At 36.4% G+C, this 21,426-nt stretch overlaps 1 protein-coding gene across 1 annotated transcript; it reads left to right on the forward strand.

Moving 5' to 3' along the window:
• The first annotated feature begins 294 nt into the window (after nt 1–294).
• On the forward strand, nt 295–19,956 carry LOC130430750 (uncharacterized). Its single transcript, XM_056759900.1, has 9 exons — nt 295–514; nt 3,431–3,760; nt 3,985–4,278; nt 6,151–9,000; nt 9,113–9,275; nt 9,386–9,563; nt 12,444–12,764; nt 14,218–14,353; nt 16,014–19,956. The coding sequence occupies exons 1-4, from the start codon at nt 466–468 to the stop codon at nt 6,282–6,284; spliced, it is 807 nt and encodes a 268-aa protein (XP_056615878.1). The 5' UTR covers nt 295–465; the 3' UTR covers nt 6,285–9,000; nt 9,113–9,275; nt 9,386–9,563; nt 12,444–12,764; nt 14,218–14,353; nt 16,014–19,956.
• The last annotated feature ends 1,470 nt before the right edge of the window (nt 19,957–21,426 follow it).

The following is a 21,426-nucleotide window of genomic DNA, read 5'->3' on the forward strand; positions in this document are numbered from 1 at the left end:
ACTCGGACTAAACCCACGAGTGGCTAATGCAATGCTTTTAATGTGCAACAGGAACGGCATTAAAGCATCGATTATCATGCATACATCTTTGAATTGTGATATTAATAGTTCACATTCATACAGTTTAAAGCTCACAGTAGTAGCACTTTAAAGCAATCTTTTATTAACATTCATGCATGTATTAATTTGTTTTAATGAAGTGTGGAGTATATGTTCCAGACAACAAAAGATAAGTCACGCCCTATTCACAAACTAACACTCTTCACACCTCTGACAAACAACAAATGCATTTCATATTCAGCAACAGAACAAAACCACATTTCTCTCCTTTCACTTTAACCCAAAATTGTAACATGTAAGGTGTCACTTGCATTCAGATTGTATTATTTTTATCAAATTCATTCAAATTAGATTTTCATTTTCAGTCTTGAGTGACACTTTCAGTCCCGTGGATGGTTGAAGGCAATGCTGCTCTTCTTTGCTTTTCTCTCGTTGTCCTCTTGTTGTCTGAAGGGTAAGTTATAAACATATTTCATGCTGTATAGTAGCTGAATAATAATGAACAATTTAAATCACTCTGGAGATTTGCATTCTCCAGTTTAGCTTTGTTAAATATATACCTGTGATGTCACAGGTGTCTCTGTACTCGATGTTGCTGTTGAGAATGGGATGTCTGGTGTGTTATTGATGGTTGTATTTGTTATGTGTTGTTACATGTTGATGTCATTTTTGTCAATTACAGTTGTTGTTGATGCAACAGATATATAAGGAGATTTTCCGAAAGGACAATAAACAGCATAATAACAATAATCTTACTATAGGATCTAGTTTAGAAACAATTTCTTTATTCTCACATCAGGTACAGAATTACTGCTGTTATTTTTTTAACAATGAATTCATAAAAACATTGGATTGTATTGAACACAAGGTCATGTTTGAGACTCATTAGAATCTCAAAATAATAACTGTAAAAAATAACATTGTTATCAATTGAATCGTTATCTCAGAGTATTATATTTATAGTGCTATTGTAAAACTATACTTTTAAATGGGCTTTGACTTAAATAAATAATAATGAAGCGTATTCGGTCAATAAATGCGGATGAGCACAGATCATGAATGCAAAGCGCTAAATGTTGAAGTATGTCAATAATTCTCAAGACTGAAATTGAAGGGGAAAAATAGACACGATTTCAGATAATGGGTCTTTATTGTTGTAGTGTTACTGCTTTTTGTTTATTCATTTATACAATATATTAGCTAAAAAAATGATTTGTGTCCTGACCTAAGTTGTCATTAGATGTTTAGGCCGTCGGCGGGATAATTTACACTGACAATTATCTTATAACGTGTTGTTATTTAATTAGATTAAATACAGTAAAAGTATTTATTGATTCTTTTATTCTTGATTTATATTTTTTAATACTGTTATTTACTCAAATAGTTCTGATGCAGAAAAGTTAATTAAAAAGTACATTTCTATTTTTGGAGGATTTAAGAGGATTAGGCCATTGTGTTGGTATTGCAAGATATAAGATATAAGGATTTATTATGAATTGTTCAGGAAACTCTCTGATATACTCTACAAATTCTTATTTTTGTGAACCCTCTTAGCAGCCTACATGACAATACAAAAACCACAAAAGCACGCTGTGCAAAGTTACGAATGAGCTAGTGCAAGTGTGTGCACACATACTGTAGGTGTGAATGTGTAGTGTACACTGCATGAGCAGCAATAGTTATGTTCACAAACCAATTCTTTTCTCAGGGTTACATGTGTATTGTAAACATGTAAGCAAACAGTATAGGCTATAGTAGCCAATGTACAGCATGTATATAGTGTTAGTATGTAAACTTACAGTATACTGTATTGACATGCGCATGTAATGTAGAAGCACTATACGTGCAATGAAGACATGGTGGATATGTATGTGCAAAAAGACTTAAAAAAAACATAATTTAGCAGAAATTATGAGTGTAAATTTACATGGAAAACAGGAAAGACTATTATCTTGCGGTATATTTTTTTACATGATTTTTTCACGGTGTAGGATTGGCTATGTTGTATGTTTTATGCTTTGCGTTGATGGAGGTAGAGACAATGGATGGGAGTCATTCACTAGCCTGATGGTCTGGTAATTGAAGCTGTCTATCTTGATGTTTAGTCTTTAAGTCTTGCAGTGCCAGCCTGATGGATTGGTAGACTGAATGACATTGATGGCTCTCTTAAAAGATCTGGTCTTGTAAAAAGCACTGTGTTTCATAGGCTCAATGAGGCCCGTAGCCAGCCTAGAGGATGGGGTGGTTCTTTTTCTCAAAAAGTAGACCTTTTTCTCACACGTTCATTTAATTATACTGCGTTATACACAAATTATGCAGGGGAACGTTAATGAAGGGGTAGAAAAGTAACATGAATTATTTATTTAAATGTTAAGTTATGTCTCAAAACATCTGGTGCCCAAATATTTTGAGTTAAAAACATAATGTAAAAGCTGAAAAGCTATCATCATGATCAGAAAACAAAGATACTAAATTTACCTTTTAATGCCACCCTTACTAGAATTGATCTCTAAATAAAAAGTGCGTTTGGCACTAGATAAAGAGTAGAGCGCTGAAAGATCATCAACTTAAATGAATGTCTCGGGATCTGCCAAGTGAGGAGGAATTACAACACCCTGAAATCCGAATAATTGGCTGCCGTTGTTTAAAAGGACACTTGTTTATTACAAAAACAGACTTTAATTCTGGACCTTTGACAGGGAGGGGTGGGCTTTTGAAGCCCCCTGCCTACAGACATGTCAATATTGGTTTTGTATTTCTCTGTAATGTGGAAAAATGTTAGAAATGATCCAAATAAGATTTTTTTTCCTGAACTTAAAACTATTATCTGATGTCCGTCTTCCTTAGGGTTTATGTCAGAATAAACACTCACAGTGTGGCCTGGAGACTCTTTTACTGCACAGAATGGGTTTATTTCACGATAACAACTGGCTGCCTGTATATTATCCCATTTATTACACGGCTAATGTGCCATAAGTGAGTTATTGAACATGAAATATTTTAGTACCTAATTAGTATTCAACTTGTATTGTTAATATAATCTTATATGTATTATTTAAAATATATATTTATTTAATTTAGTGTAATATTAAACTGCATCTGTCAAAATGACTCACAGTATTAGATGTGCACATTATTTGTTTAGAGTGGTCATTATCGGGGAATAACTGACCTCTGGCCAATCAGAATCAAGTATTCCAGTGCTCTGTGTAATACTAATATGTAACTTTTCGTTGGGTATTTTTACGTTGAATATTTTTTTATATATTTTTTTGTTTTTCTCCCCGGCCCTAAACCAGGGTCATATCACAATACCTTACGTTACAAATTCAAGTCCAATGGTCTTTGATGTCAGTCCACTGTTCTACAGGTGTGTTTGGTGATGCGGATGATGTGAAGTCGGTGATGGAGGGAGATTCTGTTACTCTACATGCTGATCTCACTCACATGCAGAAAGATGATCTGATCGAGTGGAGCTATAAAACTCGAAAGACTATCATAGTCAGAGTCAACCGAGAAGCCAATAAAGTCTCAGTATACGATTATGTTCATGATGGGATGTTCAGAGACAGACTGCAGGTGGATGATCAGACTGGATCTCTCACCATCACAAACATCACAACTCAACACTCTGGTCTTTATCACATCACCATCAGCGGCAAACAGAAGACCTCATACACATTTAACGTTACTGTCTATGGTGAGTGCATAAAAGTTATCAATATCCATGGAAGTATTTAGGGTCAAATTACATAGCTGTTAAATTTCAGTGTAAAATCATCCATTCAAGTTTTGGGATATCAAAGCTTTTTATATTTAAAAATATTAATAAAAAGAAATCCTGATAATAAAAAGAACACATGGTTAATGTTTATATTATTTGCTATTCATAGTTAGTTCTCTTTTTTATTAAATGTTTTCCAGCTTTTCTGCCCATTCCTGTCATCAGCAGTTACTGTTCACAGAATCCACCTTCATCTTCAGTGTCAAAATGTGTGTTGTTGTGTTCAGTGATGAATGTGTCACATGTGAGTCTCTCCTGGTATAATGAAAGTCATGTACACTCCAGCATCAGTGTGTCTGATCTTAACATCAGACTCTCTCTACCTCTGGAGGTGGAATATCAGGATACAAACACATACAGATGTGTCATCAACAACACATTCACAAACCAAACACAACATCTCAACATCACTCAACACTGTCAGCCTTGTTCAGGTGAGTCACATGTGATGTTTGCATTTATTCACTAATCCCAAGTGCACATTGCAAGATTTTCAAAGTCATCAGAATTTATTCATTTCAGACTGCTTGACATTTACATTTATCCAAAGCGTCTTGCAGGCTATGCATTTTATTTAATCAGTAATTCAGTTCCCCCAGGACATATAATGCTGCAAAGCTCTACCACTGAGCATGACTGGGGTAACATTTAGTCGCTGCTATGTGGGTCAAAGACAGGGGGTTACACATTGCATGACTTTACAACAGGAAGAATTGCAGACAGCTCTGTCTTGTCCGCAAACATCTTGGTATAGGCCACTCGAGCGTGTGTGCATGCAACAGGAAGTTTGCAATGCTCTACGAGGCCTTAAAAAGTCCAATGCCCTTAACACAGGTTATTCTCAAACTTGGGTAGGGTGCAGGTTTTTTTTAACTAAGGATAGTTTTTTTATTTTGTGGTCCCAAAAAAAGACTTATAGTGTAAAATGTTAACATAAAAGTAACACTATATTAAAAAAATCAACAATTTGAGTTGGTAGCCTTGCTTTTATGTTATTGTATTGTACAAATTTGCTGATTATATTTCATTAAATACCACAAAAAAGACGTAGCCCCGCTGGATCCATCTAGGGGGACCCAGTTTGAGAACCACTGCCATAATTCAAGACTCACTAGCTTGAATACATTTTCGGAGCAGTATTTGAGGCTAAGCGTATCCCATCATGCATCATGTTTAGGATATAAATTATGAGATCTTGCAAGATGTTGCGCAAATCTTTTCAGTGTTAATTAGATATTATATAATAATTTGGTAGCAAAATGTAAAGTGTTGCACATACATGCGTGCAGAGACGGCCACAACTACATCAAAAGGAATTTAGTTACAAATTACAAATACTCATAAAATGTATTTAAATAAAACATTTTTACAACAGTATTTTGTGTTTTATTTAAATACATTTTATATTTAATCAAAATACACCGTTTTAAATTGTAGTTAGATAAGCTACAAGCTACTCATTCTGAAAGAACAGAATGTAGCTTTTGGTCGCACTACACCGCTACTTTCTTAAAAAAGTAATAAAGTACTGGAAAATCTACACAGCTTTAAAAGTAGTTAAGCTACCCCATTGATTTTCATAGTATTTATTTTCCCTACTATGGCAGTAAAGGGAATTGAGATTTGACATTCTTCCAGATATTTTCCTGTTGGTTCATCAGAACAACAAATGTATACAGGTTTGGAACAATTTGAGGGTGAGTAAATGATGACAGAATTTTCATTATTGTGTAAACTGTACCTTTAATGGAATGAAAGTTCACAATAGTCTAGAACAGTGTTTCCCAATCTAAAATCCTTTGGGTTCTTACCGTTTAATACAATTTAAATACATATTTCAAATACATATAATTAAAATTCTGCCCTTCTATGAATGCGTGCGTGTGTGTGTTTTCAGCCTGTCTGTATCACTGGTTGTTAATCTTTGAGTCCTTTACAAATTCATCATCCATTGCATGTTCTGTAGACACTAATAAACTTGCTCTTCTCTCACTTGGTTCTTGTTTAACAACAGCTATAAGACAATAAGATTTGTGATTCCTGTAGCAAACGTTTTTCTCCAAAAAAGAAACACATGCCGTTTTTATCCTTTGCTTTATTTCAGCATCAATTATCTGATTGTTGACTAATGAAACAATGGGATTTAAAAACTTGCAATTAAAAATATCAGTTCTGTTTGGAAGTCACTCACACACTTCACAATACTTACAATATATTTAAAGATTCTTTGTCTTACAGAGACATTGTTGGTTAACAGAGGCCTTGTTAAAACTGATCGGTTTCATATTTTTCTTCGATTCCCTCAGACTGTGTGTGCTGTTGTTCTATTTCCGAAGCCGTCATCCGATTGGTCATCTCTGCAGTGGTGGGCGTGGCTACAGTTGGTTTTCTTGTTTATGATGTCAAATCTACCAGAGTTGAAAAGAGGAGGAGAGTTTAAACATTACCATCGATCATCACTGATGAACTGTACATTCTCACATCTAAGATGGTTAGGGCTTTGTTATTTACTTACATTTTCAGTAACAAATAAATTGGTGTTGATGTTAAACATGTTAAGTCACTTGTAACATTTGCCTGGATTGGCCATCACAAGCTGGTTGCATGGATGCATATGACAACATTTGACCAATAGCATCTTTTGGCTAAACACTAAGGTGTGGCAGATTCTGGATCATATGGTAGGATATATAAAATAACTGCTTGAAGTCTAAATTCAACATTCAAATGAATGAAAACATACAGAACGCTTTTCTCAGAGGTGTCTTTGAGTAATGCAGCCTAAAGGCTGGAAAATCACATGTTGAATGAAATCTTAAAATACACATAACAATGTTTTATTATTGTGTTTGATAAAAACATGTTTTTAAAAATAAAAGCTCTCTGAACAATTAACCGTAACTGACTGCATTGGGTTAATAAAACAAACAAGCCATTCACAGACGGGTATTTACAAAAACAGTTAATATATTTTTTGGGGTTTGTAATATTTTGTAACTATCTTTTATTGTTCATTCGTTTGCGATGGTTTGGCTTCAGAATGTAGACTTTCTGTATATTTATTACAGGCTTAGTGTTATATTTCTTAAGAGAACTTCTGAAATTAAATTATAATTTATCATGTGATGCTGATTTATTAATATAAGCATTAGGTGGCTGCTTCATGCTAGCAAATTTAAGAGTACTGCATTGTGCTATAGAAGGCATATTTAACATGGAACCTGTGGTTAAAATGTGTATAAAATGCAACCAGCCTGCCAAAAATGGGGTCAATGCACTTTTACAATAATACAATCATGGCTACATTTACATTTATTCATTTGGCAGACGTTAGAGAGCGCATTAAAAAAAAATAGACACGCTACGCATTACTGTCATCGTTCTTAAGGCCAGTGTAAGCGGTTTACACTTGATGCGGACGGCAACTGGCAGCCAGTGAAGTGAAATAAGGAGGCGTGTTGAATGAATGGGGCTTTCAATTATCCATGGAAAATAACTCATATTTGATCCACAAAAAACAGGTAAATCCCCTGGGTGGATATTAATGGACAGGCACACAAGCAAGAGAGGGTTAAAAGGTACCTAGAGGTGGTTTGATACTAAACTTTTAAAGTACATATAAAACATAATGGTAGATATATAAGCAACTACTAAAATCTTTAGCGGGGTATAGTTGGAGTGCATCATGTACATCAATAAAGGAATATTCTCTTATTTCGATCCATCTTGGATTACGGATGCATAGTTTATAATTCAGCAGTAAACACTGGGCGGTTGGAGAGGGTGCAGGGCATGGGCGGATCTACAGGGGGGCAAGGGGGGCAGGTGCCCCCCACTCTAGAGCCTTGCTCCCCCCCAGCTGCCCCCCTAACTTTGATGATCAAAAAACTGTACTTACAAAAACAACCCACCACTATGTCCAATACATTTACCAAAAGTGAACAATTTAATTTTTAATTTTAAATGTATTATTCGCCCCTCCCCCCTGCCCCTCAAATACTAGTTACGTCCCTGATTCAAACCTGCAGAGCGGCGTTCGCTAAAAACTTGTGGCTTTTTAGTAAAGCCCCGAATATTTTGTTAAATTGTCTTTCTCACAAAGCAAAACAATTCATCAGAAAAACAAATGTGAATAAGATTGCAGGCAGCGGCCTCGATTAACTAATCATGAACAGTGCATATTACATTTTTATTTATATTTTTCCCTTTGCATTAAAGGTACTTTTGACGTGCTTTTGCAACGTTGAGCATTGTAGCCAATCACAGACATGTCTGTTGATCACATCGGCCAATCAGAGGCGTTTAAATGAGTCGCTGTGCTGAAGATGTGTTTTGCGCGAGCTCACCGAGTTCACGTTCGCAAAGCTGTCATTATTATTGGCAATAAACTTAAGATGCAGATAAGAGATTCACTTGATATTATTATTAATGCTGCTCTGATGCACTACATTACGCAACGCTCTGTTTGTTGTTAGGAAGACTAAAAGTTCAGCGGTCTAGCTCATCAATGTCAAAATTATTAAGTTAACAAATGCCTGGTAAAATGTAAGTAGGTCATTTAATATTTGACTGTTTTACAATAGAAAAGTTAAACTTTTTTTATTTATTTATTAAATTTTGCCTTTTTGAATTGAAAATATGCTATAATTTCCTTGATTCATTTATGTAAATTAAAAATAAAATATTAGTTGCAAATAGTTACAATTATTTCACTAATACAACAAGCCTTTCTTTTTCTTTATTCCCTTAAATTGCTTTAATAATTAATTAATTACTTTAAATAAAAATACCCAATTTTAGTTTGGGCTGTTACGTTACAACACACAATACAGTGCCAGTTAGGAGATTGATCATTTGATTAGCTAAGCAGTCCTATTAAATCCAATTCCTCTCAGACTTTTACTTTTTAAAAGATGCACAGTTTTGTTTTGTTTGAACACTGGGCTTATTCCTGTTGTGAATTAAAAAATGTTGTAGTGTGTAAGGGCATGATTAAACAATAACTAATGAAGTTTAAAAGTGTTTTTGTGTTTGTTTTTTTAAAGCAATTCATATATAGGGATTCCATGTAGGCCTACCCCTGCCACCCTGCCAAGACCTCTTGCCACCCCTTTGCCCCCCCATGCAAAATTTTCTAGATCCGCCACTGGTGCAGGGTAAGGCATTATGTTTGTGTTGTGGAGCCTTTAAAACATCACCATTGCAAGTAGAAGTAGGAGAGATGCCACTAAAGAGTAGATGCCTTAAACTAAATGTATTTGTGGTAAGGAAGGCGTGACAAGAGCCGTGATGCGTGGCCGGTGGCGTGATCGATAGTTGGATCAGCTTTGCGCACATTGGTCCCGCATATCTCACGGAGGAGTTCGGGAGCCTAAAAGGACGAATCGTCATGCTTGCTGGCGAGAGAGGACCGGGCCCAGATGTGTTTAAAGTTTGTATATATGTTCTTTTACTTCCGTGTTTTTGTTTATTTATTTTGATTATAGTGGTCTAAATGTTTGCCCTTTCCCACCTACTTTCTTCTATTGAACCTTATGACAGTATCATATTCGACAAATCTGCGTGGGAATTACATAATACATCCTACAAAAAAATGATGGGAGAATAACCATAATGATATTAGCAGCTTTTGGACGGAGTGGGGAGAAGAAGGCCATTTGGAATAGACTGTTGCTGTCATGTAATGCCACAGACGACAACAGATGCAGTTTAAATAAAGGTATGTTTATTGAACAACTAACACTGAGCTAGGCATACACTTAACACAAAACAGAGATCAGACCAATACAATACATGAGTAAAGTGTTCGGGTGATGAGGGGATTGTTGGCAGGAGTGTGATGACCAGTGTTGGGTTTTACTGACTCTGTGTTTTTTAGATTTTTCATTAGACTTGCTCTATTTAATTATTGTTTAGACAAAGTTTTAATTACCATGATTTAATATGAAGTAGGGATCTTTAAAATCACAAGTAATTTTAATATTGTGGTTCTTAAAAAGAGAGACACATGAAATACAAAAATGTAAAGAATATAATATAAATCGGAATGATTTTAATTTCTGTCTTTTCAATTTATGCAATCTATTTTTCAAGGTAAGATTAGTGTATTTTAAAATGATTACAATGTGTCCGTTTCCGCAAACTTACTGTCGCACACACTATCAAACTCTCTTCTTATACACGACTTTATTGTCTATCACACACAATCAAAGCTTTTCACACACGCTTTCAAACTCTCAATCACTTTCCACACTATCTCTCACACATAATCAAAGCTTTCAAGCTCATTCACTATCAATCTCTGCCAAACCACAAGGTTAAAAATGTCATGACAATTTAGACTAGAGGACAATCTTATGCTTTTGTTGTCCTTATGTTGTTCAAATTGCACTTCATTTGTACGTCGCTTTCTTTTAGAATCTTGTTAAGCTGTGCATTTACAACCTGAGCACTGTGCTGGTTTACCGACAAGGGGCATCTCGAAGAACGTCGCCACGGTTCTGCACGTAGTCGATTACCTCACCACGCCTGAGGTTCTAGGATGATAAGCAGCATATTAGCCTTTTCCTTGTGATACAACTTCCGACGTGGGGTCATCGATTATAGGTTCGCTGTTTTTACTCTTCTGGAAAACATCACCTCACTTTCAGCATTGATAGTAGTGTAGAGTCATTATTGCAGTCGTTTAGGAATCTTCATCGGTATAATAGTATCCGTGGTTTTACGGTGGTCATTTATTTTTAAATGCGTCATTGTTTTCGTGCGCGACAGCTGGAGGTCATCGTCAAACAGCCTCGACAACATGAAGACAACCTCTTTAAAGTACTTCTATATTGCTTTGCTCATCATCAGTAAGTACATTTACGCATTTGGCAGACGCTTTTATTATAAAGTATTTGCATGATGCTATACATTAGCAATCCCTGATGTCGAGTGCACGATGTCTGGCAGAGATCGCGTAAGACCTTTTCGTCTATGCTCGTAAAAATCCGTCTCATAATCTGTTTTTACTACAGTGTGTTAACACCATCGGCCGGATCTCCATTCACAGTGTTATTATAGTTTCCATAAGAAATTCCGAAGGAAAGTTTCTCGTGGCTTTCATAGCTTCACTTCCGTACCCTCTACCTATCGGAATCTTGTCCCATCCCAGAGGATGCCTCAAATATCAAAGTCGTTAAGGTAGGCAGAAGGGTGAACCTGACGTTTGGGTCTTACAATCTGTTCCAATGCCCCTTCAGGACATTCTTCTACAACATTCTTGTATAATACTGCCAACCAAAGGGGTATAATCGGAAACAGGCTTCAAACCGAACCTATAATCAAATGATTTAGAAGCACGCGATAAATACCATTCACTTATGAATAGGCATTATATACATGCTCTACAAACTACATAACTAAAATTATATCCTGTTGATTAAACAAGCAACTTACTTTTGGTTATGAACGCACACAGTCACGCTAGCACCCTCTGCTGAGTCACTTTAGGTCAGATGAAGACTAGCGTGATCAGCGCATGCGCACAGGACTCAGCCTTTCTAACACTTGTATTTAAAGGGAAACACTAGCCTTTTATTAAGTGAAGTTCACACATGAGATTCGCTACAATGTATTATCACCATTCAGCTTGTATTCAGATAATAATAAAACAATTGACCCCACTTTGGGAACACCTAGTCTAACATACATCATTGCAGATGGAAGAAGGCTGATTTTGGCTTCCAGCCATGCAGCTTACTGCCACCAGTTCAGCTCCGCCCACAAAATCGTGCCACACTGTTAGCTTTTAAATAAAAGTTCTATACTGGACAGTTGGCAACCCTTACTTAAAATATTGTTTCACTACCTACAGAAATACAAAAATGTGTTTTAAGTAGGGATGCACGGATACCAGTATCGCTATCGGCCCTGATACCAATCTCGTACCAAAGATCAATACCTCATGTGACAGAACTTAAAGAAATTTGTTGTAAAATTTGCATTTAAAGTTTTTTTAAAAGCAGAAAGTGTTTAAGGTTGAGTGGTTTGTAATTATGAAGCTATTCTATTTCTATTATTTGCCCTGTGTTGTGAGGTACAGGCATCTGTACTCGTACTCGGCCTTTAAAAAGGATACCGGGGTATCCCTAGTTTTAAGTTTAGAAACTTTTTAAGTTCCCCCCCATTTTGCCTCAGTGCTTTGGTCCACTGCTTGCTGTATTTCAACTATTCAACAAAAGAGCTGCTTCCATGTATTGATTTATTGTTTTTTCTTTTGACTGGTTTTATCATATATTCTCTTATGCATGTACAGCACTTTGTTTAACACGTCACGTATTTTGAAAACTTCTTTATAAATAAACTTTGACTTGACTTTGACCTACACCAGTGTTTCCAAACTTCAGTCCTTGTTGTGATCCCCCAAGATGTTTTAGATGTCTATATATAAAGCACCCAATTAAACTCATCAGCTGGTTAGTGTGCTAATTGAAGAGACTCATTACCACAACTAACAGTTGGAGCTTATGAGTTAAAAACAGGAGATAATATACTTTTCAAGATCTCAGTTATATCTATTGTATGTTTAATCTCTCACTTTTGTGTTTGTGCTCTGCAGGTGTGTTTGGTGTTGATACAGATGAAGTGAAGTTAGTGTCAGTGAATGATGGAGATTCTGTTACTCTACACACTGATCTTAATGACAAACAGAGTAATCCTGTGATAGTCTGGAGGTTTAAAGGCGAACGCATAGCAAGAATGAACGGAGAGGCCAACGGAGATCCAGTTTATGACTCTGATGAGAGATTTAGTGACCGATTGAAGATGAATCCTCAGACTGGAGATCTCACCATCACAAACATCAAAACTGAACACGCTGGACTTTATCAACTAGACATCAGCATCAAAGACACCTCCAAAGCGAAGACATTCAACGTTGGTAAGTGTCTCTACTTTATTTCCTAACTATTTAGCACCCAGAATCAGAATAACAGTGGGTAAGGGGTGGGAAGGTATACTCTTTTATGATATTTAATTTGAAATGTGATAGTGTGCATACAGGGAAAACCCTGGTGTCTCCTAAAGTGAAGACATTGATTGATGGTGATTCTTTTACTTTCCTCATTGATGTTACTGATAAAGAGAGAAACCAGATACACTGGAAGATCAAACACAACAACTCTCCTGTAGATGAAATAATCACAGAGAAGTGTCACAGCAAATGATACTTATAGTGTATACAGAGTCAAACTGCACTTAAGGTGTGGTGGGTGATTTGGAAAGTTGCTAAATTTAGCCTGCTAGCACTGATATTGTAATCGCACTCTATACGATTCGCTGTCCAAAGCCACGCCTCCTCCAAACACATGAACGTATTTCGTAAATCCACGTAACAAATTACAACGAATCTTCCAAAGGCTTTTCAAAAATGGACTTTTGTTTTTTCGATTTAGTTGTTATCGATTTTGCAGGAAGGTTAGATTGGGGCTGATTGTCCGTCATTCTCCCTAAATTGACACAGCGGACGTGAACATCATGCTACGACGCTGATGACGTATGATTTTTGAACAGTGCGCAGTGGTATGCAAAATACGTTGGTCGAAAATGTACAGAGGGCCAGTCACAGCGTTCGGCCAGAACGTTTTGATTGGACGAACGTCTTTTTGATACATGATCTATAAAAATATTATTTGCCCACTATACTTCTTGATTGCTATCAGCATGTAAAGAGATTTCCATCCAACATGACAAAAAATGTTTCTGGACAGGATCACCCACCCTGCCTTTAAATCAGTATGGATCTCTTTTCATAAACGTGAAAAATGTATCATTGACTTAACTATCCATTAGACGCAAAGAGAAACTGGTTCTGTACCTGTGATGTTGGAATTTGGTGTCTTCAAAAATGTTTATTCTTGCAAGAAGCAACAACACAGTCGAGAAAAAGAGCAGCCTGGCTGGTCCGAGGGCACACCAATGAACAGACCTTTTATACACAAGACATGTTAGAGATTTTGATTAGTTTAAATACTAGGCGAGATAATACTGGAATCCCTGAGTCAAACAGGTCAATGTTCATTTTTTAAAAAGGGTAAATCAGCATACATATTTTACATTTCACATTCTGCTCCTACTCTAAATCCCTGAAAAGCTAAACTTTTTTCCAACAACACGCGTTGGGTGTGTCAACTGAAACCTCTGTCAAATGGCTTGAAAGTTCAAACATGCACAACTTAAAAAAACATAATTATTTGCCAATAACTGTCATGTATGTCATAGTGGATGTGGACGTTCGTCTCACTGCATGGACAGGCACCCACATAGAATGTTTATACTGTTTATGAATAGACTGACAGATTGAGTTACACTGTTTTCTCTCTCTGTCTTTCCAGTGGTGGCTGCATCCAGAGATGCGTTTTCAGGTGCTCGAGACGAATCATGCGTTGGTGTTCTGCTGGTTATCGCTGTTGCTGTTGTTGCTGGTGTGTTTCAACATCATCAGATCGTCTAAATCAAGAACACAGGAGGGTAAGAATCATGCAGGAGGAATATCATCATCTTTATTCTGTCTGTCTCTCTATCCTAATCTACACATATGTTTGTAAACACGAACATACATGTATATACATAATGTGCAAAAATTTAAGACCTGTTGGTTTTTTATGCAGATTTTTCTATTTTTGGCTGGAATGTGTAAATAGGAAATATCAGATTATATTCACAAACATTCCTTTTGCAATTAATTGTAATAATCCATTGAGATTTTTGATTACACAAGGAGTCTGACATCAGCCAGTGCTCCACACAGAGATCTGATGTTATTATCATCTAGTCTGTGTGGAATGACATGAAGAAACAGAACAAACTGAGCCAAACTAAGAGCTAGATATTCTAAACAGAGCAAAATAGCGCAAGAGCAAAATAGCGCAAGATATAAAAAACACAGACGCAATATCTCATTTCAATAATGAGCAACGCAATCTACAAAGAGCAGCCCAAATCAGCGCAGGGTTTAGCGCATGCTTTATTGGCCATTACATATACCAGTACAGTGACGAGCGCAAATAATTGTAAATCGTGTTGCAGGATTCTGCAAAGAATTGTTTTCCTATTATGGCAGTAATGGAGTCTGTTTGGTTACTGACATTCTTACAAATATCTGACTTTGTATTTATTAGAAATGTATACGCCTACAGGTTTGAAGCCACCTGAGGATGAGTAAATAATGACAGAATTTAAGATTTAGGATGAACTTTCCCTTTAAGCAATTCAATTCAAAATGAACTGATCATGTTGTGTTGGTGTGTATAAAAATTGTAATAATTATGATAAGAATTTACAAACTTTTAAAAAATACTGTGCTATGGTCCCCAAGATACTGGTCTAAGAGTTTAAAGGGACGCAACATACTAAAAGGACAACGGGAAACAAAGATACGTCTTCAAAGTAGTTTATAACCCCACAACATACTCACAATAATAACAACAGGAGATCGAGACAGGGAGCCCAGCAACAAAAGGTAAAACGTAACTAAACTAACAGGGTACACTGGGACTCCCTGCTCTAAACTTAAAAGTATACATGGAGAACAAATTAGAATCGTGATGTTGTCAGCTCGAGGAAAACGGTCGGCAGGTTTACTTATATTTGCTTTAGTAACCTTATTAGTGAAGAATATCAGGTTCACTTCTCTTACAATTTCTCTGACAAGCTTCATGTTAAACTTTGCCCGCCAACCTAAAAAAAAATCAGACCAATCAAAACTATTGTTAGATATAAATAAGTGTTGAAGCAACAATGCAAGATGAGTTATTGTGATTGGCTGCAAAAATGTAAAGACATACGACGCTGTAACCTAATCTGGTCCTATTGACCTGATGGCCCATTTTAGCTGCCTTCACTCTACACAAATGAGCTAAAAACAAAAAGAAAATGGATGCGACTTCATACTCGGGCTTCAAATCTTTTTAACTCTTCTTTGATCGATCTTTTATGTCATTTATGATTTATGAAGCTTGTAATTCTGAAGGTCATATTCAAAGACATCACACTCATTGTCTCAGATCATCCCGCAATTACATTTATGCTTTTGTCAGATGCAGTTCTCAATGAGCTACAGAACAATTTGTACAGAAATGTTCTGAAGATGTTTGAAAATGTTTATTAGATATTTGTCTGTGTCTCACAGGTTCCAATCGAGAAGTCTCAGAGAATAAGTCTCAGCTGTTATGAATGAGTCTTTGAGGACTGGATACACCAGCAGTTGTGACATTCAGATGCTCAACAAACTTGCCCTCCATCTGTGAGCTTTCTGGCCTATGTTGCAACGGCAAGGATCAAACCAGTCCCCACCTTGGGGTACAAACATTTCACGATACAAAAAACAACACTATAGCAGGCTACTTGAACACTATTTTTATTTAACTACTTATTTATTGTAGTATATATTTGTAATGCAAAAATTCCACACTTTACCTGTCAAACTGGAGGAATAGCTGCTCGATGTACTTTAATGTTCTGTTACTGTTTTTTATTTGAATTCCTTTGAATACTTGAGCTTAACACTATGCACTTTCTTAAGTGTTAAAAAAACGCAGTATTACAAGGCATTACAAGAACCTGAAGGACATATTTAGTGGGAAGTATGAATAGGAGATTATGTAGTGAATGATGTGTGCATTATCCTTTAAGACGGTCCGTACTTGAATTGTGGGGCTTAGCACAACTATAGTAGACAGACCTACATCTCAAACACTGTCAGCTGCCACATGAAGAACAATCAAACTCTGTTTACTCCGTTTAATGAAAAACACTGTGTCTTACCTTTAAATGCCAAACACATTACTTTCTATTAGTAAAAGTGCTCTGAACGTTAACAAACAATACCAGCTGCTTCCTATAAGTCATATCATCATGGCTGTGATAAGGTCAGAGGACAAGCCTTAAAATGTTATATCACAGTCTTGTTGGTATTAGTGCGGACTTTGACACTTTGTGAATTTGTTAATGATTGTATGATGTCAGGTACAGTTTTTTTTTTTATTGGGTTGACAGCTGTTCATTTCAAAACTGTTCAAGTAATCATTTAGTTTGTTTGGGAAATTTTGTCGTTTTTTCTGGGAAATAATGTAATGTGATACCAAAAGAAATGTGAATACTTATTTTAGTACACCTCAAAATCTAAATCACGACTTCATTAAAGGGTATTACTGAAAGGGAGGGTTTACAATGTGACCATAGGTACACTAAAGGTGCTGCTACAAAAGGTTCTTTACAGTGATGCTTCCCCAAAGAACCACTTAAATGTGCCTCTCTTCCACAAATTGGTACGATTCTGTATGGCCTCTAACTGCACACTCCTGCCAAAGCACTGTTTATTAATCACCAGCCAAATGTCTGTAAAATACTTTGTTTAAAATTCCACAATAGTCCTCTAAAACAACTTTGCCTTTACATTAAAAGTCAAACGGCACACTAGAGTTTGGGTCACCGCCGTGTACATGGCGAAACCGCTATGACTCTTAAAGGGAATGGGAGATGAGACTCTGATTGGATAACTGCATGTTTAGTCCAAAACACAGTAATGACTCATTAAGAGAATAAGGAAAACCCTTTTAGACAATCCGCTTGGTGTGCCAAAATTAGCATTAAGCAGATGCCTTTATCCAAAGTGACTTACAGACCCCTCAGGGAGCAATAAAGCAATATGACATACAGGAGCAATAATACAATATATGCTAATACAGAGTTACTAGTTTCCACAAACAACCTGTTGAGAGAAATAGAGATGGGTCATTTTTTCTTCTTCTTTTATTTGTCTGTCATGTATTCACAGAAGAGATTTTAAGTAGTTTTTTAGTGTTGTAAGAGATGTGGTTGACCGGACTGAGTTGGAAAGAATGAAGAATGTTCCACCAGAAAGGAGTTTTGAGCACTTTCGCATCTGACTGCACTTAAAAGGAATTGTGAAAATTAAGCTAACTGCCCCAATGTTATTTCATATAAAAGATATACATATATATAACATAATGTCCACAACACAAAATAATAACTTTATTTAGAAAAAGCCAGTTCGTTAGTTTACATGCGCTGCAACGTAGATAATCAAAAACGATATGCAGTCAGTATTTTGAACTTTTCAAACAACTTTTACAATATACACATACATTACCTTTTGAATTTGAAAATAATAAGTGGTGCCAGTCGTTATTAACGTGTTATTAACATTCCAGCAATTGAAGCATTTTCATACAAAACTTGATGGTATTTTGAGCCATCGGTTCAGATTTTTATAAGCTTGTTTTGTCTTTTTTAAGCTTTTTTTTTCATTTTGCACAAATGTAAATCAATGTTATTAAAAGTTAAAAATATAAAATATATTATTTTCATGTGCCCATTTATGAAGAATGTGGCCCATTATGGATGTGACAATCTTGGCTGACTATGAAAAATGCCTTAGAAACTTTGAGACCTCACATGGGAATTTGAACCACCAAATGTTGACCAAATGCTGTTAAAACTGTTGGCAAAAGCTGTCTTTTTTCATGGTAGGGTTTGTTATTTTCATGGAAATACCCTATTGTAATATTTTTTTTAAATGTGTTCAATAAAAGCCTTGCTGAAAGCCACAGTGCAGTTTAATGTTTATAAGACATTTTACAAAGACATTTTCATTCTTAGTGTTTTTAAACTAATATATCATTTAGCTGTTATTGTGTGCTTTGTTATGTTAGAGTAGTTTTAACCGGTACATGGTGTCATGAATAGCCGAGGGAAAACAAGGAGCGGATCCACGTGCAGTAAATTATGTTAAATATGATCCAAAAGGAACACAAAGCGTTTAATCCAGGCAGATGACCACAAGGGAAACGTACATACATACAAACAATAATACACCGAGATAGCTGAACACAATGAATATATATACACAGACGAAGGAACAAACAGGTAATGAGACACAGGTGAAAACAATACATGATAACAAGACAAAGCATGATGGGAACTGGAGTCCTTACAAAACACAGAGTGGAATGGCGCCCTCAGGTGACAGAGGTGCCAGTACCAGGGCGGGACACACGGAATATGTATAGAAAAATTAACATTATTGAAGAGTTATTTGAAGGAGTTCGTTATTACTACAAACTTCAGATACTTTTGTTAATTTAGATATTTGATGGGGTCTTGTCATTGGTTTGTTATTTTACATTAGCCTTTTATTATTATTATTATGTGTAATTTTATGTGCTGCAATTTCTCTTTGGCCTAAACCTGTATGTTGAATCTGTCATTCTATTGGCAAAACCTTAAACAAGTTAAATTTGCACATATCATACACTTTATTTTGCAAAACTAAACACAATCTCTCTCAAAAATATTTGGAACAGTGATTCACTTGTATTACAAAATGGTAAACACAGTCGGCAAAAGTAAAAAAATATAAGGAGGATGAGCATCCAGCACGCGACCCCAAGGCCTGTAGCCTAGTATTCATTATTGAACTCATGATCACTATAGATTTGTTTACAATGTTTGAAAAGTGTATTGCTATGTACAAACGTTTATGCCCTGGATGCTATTTTCTGTTTTATTGTGTGATGAATGAGTTGTTTATATATGTTACCCTGACAAGTATTTAATATTATAAATATTGCAAACAAATACAAATATGAACATTGTCGGCCAGCTCCACACATTTACATTTAGTCGTAGTGTCAGTAGAGGTGCTGTTTTTCTCTGGTGCTTTGTTTGGCCTTTCTAGGAAGAATGTTGAATAGTTTTTAAAGGCTTATTATCTTTAAAGATCCCATTCCACGCGATCACATTTTCAACCTTTAGTTAGTGTGTATTGTTGCTGTTAGAGCATAAATAATACCTGCAAAATGATAAAGCTCAAAGTTCAGTGCCAAGCGAGATATTGTCTTTAACAGAATTCACTTTCCAAGAACTACACAGAACAGCTGGATCGGACTACAGCCCTCTAATTCCTGGGTATCTTATGTCACTATTCTGAGTGCTTTTATTAACCTCCGCCCAAAGGAATATGCCAAAGAAGGGGCGAGGTCTTCCGCAGAGAAGAAGAAGAGCTGCTGGAGTAGTGTTTGGTTATCAGAGATCATAAACATTTGACAGAGCTATGCGCTAAACTACTTTCACTTTCATCAAAGTCCTACAGCTGGTAAAAAGAGTTCAGCTACAAACATTCTAAGTTAACCAACGATCAAATGACAGCTTCCATGACTTTAACATCAGCTGTGAAAGCCGTTCTGTGAAACACACTGATATTGTGTGTGTGTGTGTGTGTGCATACCTCTTAAACACTTCTATGAAACGTCCTTTGAAGTCCTGCTTACAAATGTCTCCGGGTCAATCGGTTATTTTATTATCCAACTTATGACCAATATAAGGCAAAACTTATGCTTATGTAATTAGTGTTAATTAATATAACCGGTCTGACCCATTGTCATTTCCCTCGTCATATAAGAAAAAATCCCCATACCTAACAAAGATTGAAGTTTGCACATCCACTAGCAGACCTTTGTTACAGTTTGATGGATCCGCATGTTTTTAACTGATAAAGTGAAGTTGACGCCATTGTTACTTTTTATTGCTCAAAGGCTAAGTTTATGAATACACATGCGCTGAGAGGGGCACGGACCAATCACAGCAGAAGCGGAGAAGCGGAAGCTCGCTGATATGGTATGGGTGGGACCTCTTCACACGTACACTCTAAACTGGGAAACAATCCCGGCAGACCTGGTCAGCTATACCAATCGGAGCGTTTCGGAAAGAGGGACTTTATATAGAGCGGAAGTTGAAATATTTGAAATATAAAGCGTTTTCTTAAATTAGAAACATGAACATCCATTGTTAAACACCCCCCCAAAAAATATCAAAGCCTCAAAAACAGCGTTTATCTATGATTTGGTTTGGAACTCCTTTAGGGTGCTGAGTAGCTCCCCCTAGTGTTTAATATCAGACACTGCTCCTAAACATACTGTGTCTGCAGGGCAGTGGCGGTTGCTGGTCTTTCAAAGAGGGGAAGCTCATTTCACAATGAATGAATGAACAAACTATCTAAAAAACATATATAAACACGACAGAGGAAATGTGGGTATACATTAAACTGAAACAAGGAATGTGGTGTAATTGTGTGAAATGTATAATGAAAATTGGCAAGCAAATACCAAGAAATAGGTTGCAGCAGTTTGTCTTTCAACTACACTTGAAAAATCCGCAATGGGACTGAGATTGAAAAGCTTTAGCGTCAGCGACTTTTTATAGAACAAAATCGCTGTCAATCAAAAGGAGATGCAGTCTTTCGACAGACCCTCCAATCATCACGCAGTAGCTTGTAGTCCAGGCCATCCCACTCCTCCATTCACCCCCAGAGACGCTGAGCGTCCGTGGGCGGGACATGATAGCAGCATTTAACCAATGATCGTCTAATTTCGAAGCACTGAAAAAAACTGTTGAAAGCATCCCCATTGAAGTCAATGGACGCTAGGCTTCAACAGGGAAATGCACTCTGACGCTACGGGAATGTTTGAGAAGGAAATAGAGTCAGCCGACCTGCTATAGGTAGCTGATTATGAACAAACTCG

The sequence above is a fragment of the Triplophysa dalaica genome, chromosome 10, assembly GCF_015846415.1.
Source record: "Triplophysa dalaica isolate WHDGS20190420 chromosome 10, ASM1584641v1, whole genome shotgun sequence".
NCBI classification, from domain to species: domain Eukaryota; kingdom Metazoa; phylum Chordata; class Actinopteri; order Cypriniformes; family Nemacheilidae; genus Triplophysa; species Triplophysa dalaica.

What these genes read in the sequence shown, in the direction of transcription:
- LOC130430750 (XM_056759900.1), top strand. Translation starts at nt 466, where the DNA reads ATGCTGCTCTTCTTTGCTTTTCTCTCGTTGTCCTCTTGTTGTCTGAAG. An exon ending in GTCCTCTTGTTGTCTGAAGG is followed by an intron (nt 515 to 3,430) that starts GTAAGTTATAAA and finishes ACTGTTCTACAG; the next exon opens with GTGTGTTTGGTGATGCGGAT. An exon ending in ATTTAACGTTACTGTCTATG is followed by an intron (nt 3,761 to 3,984) that starts GTGAGTGCATAA and finishes AATGTTTTCCAG; the next exon opens with CTTTTCTGCCCATTCCTGTC.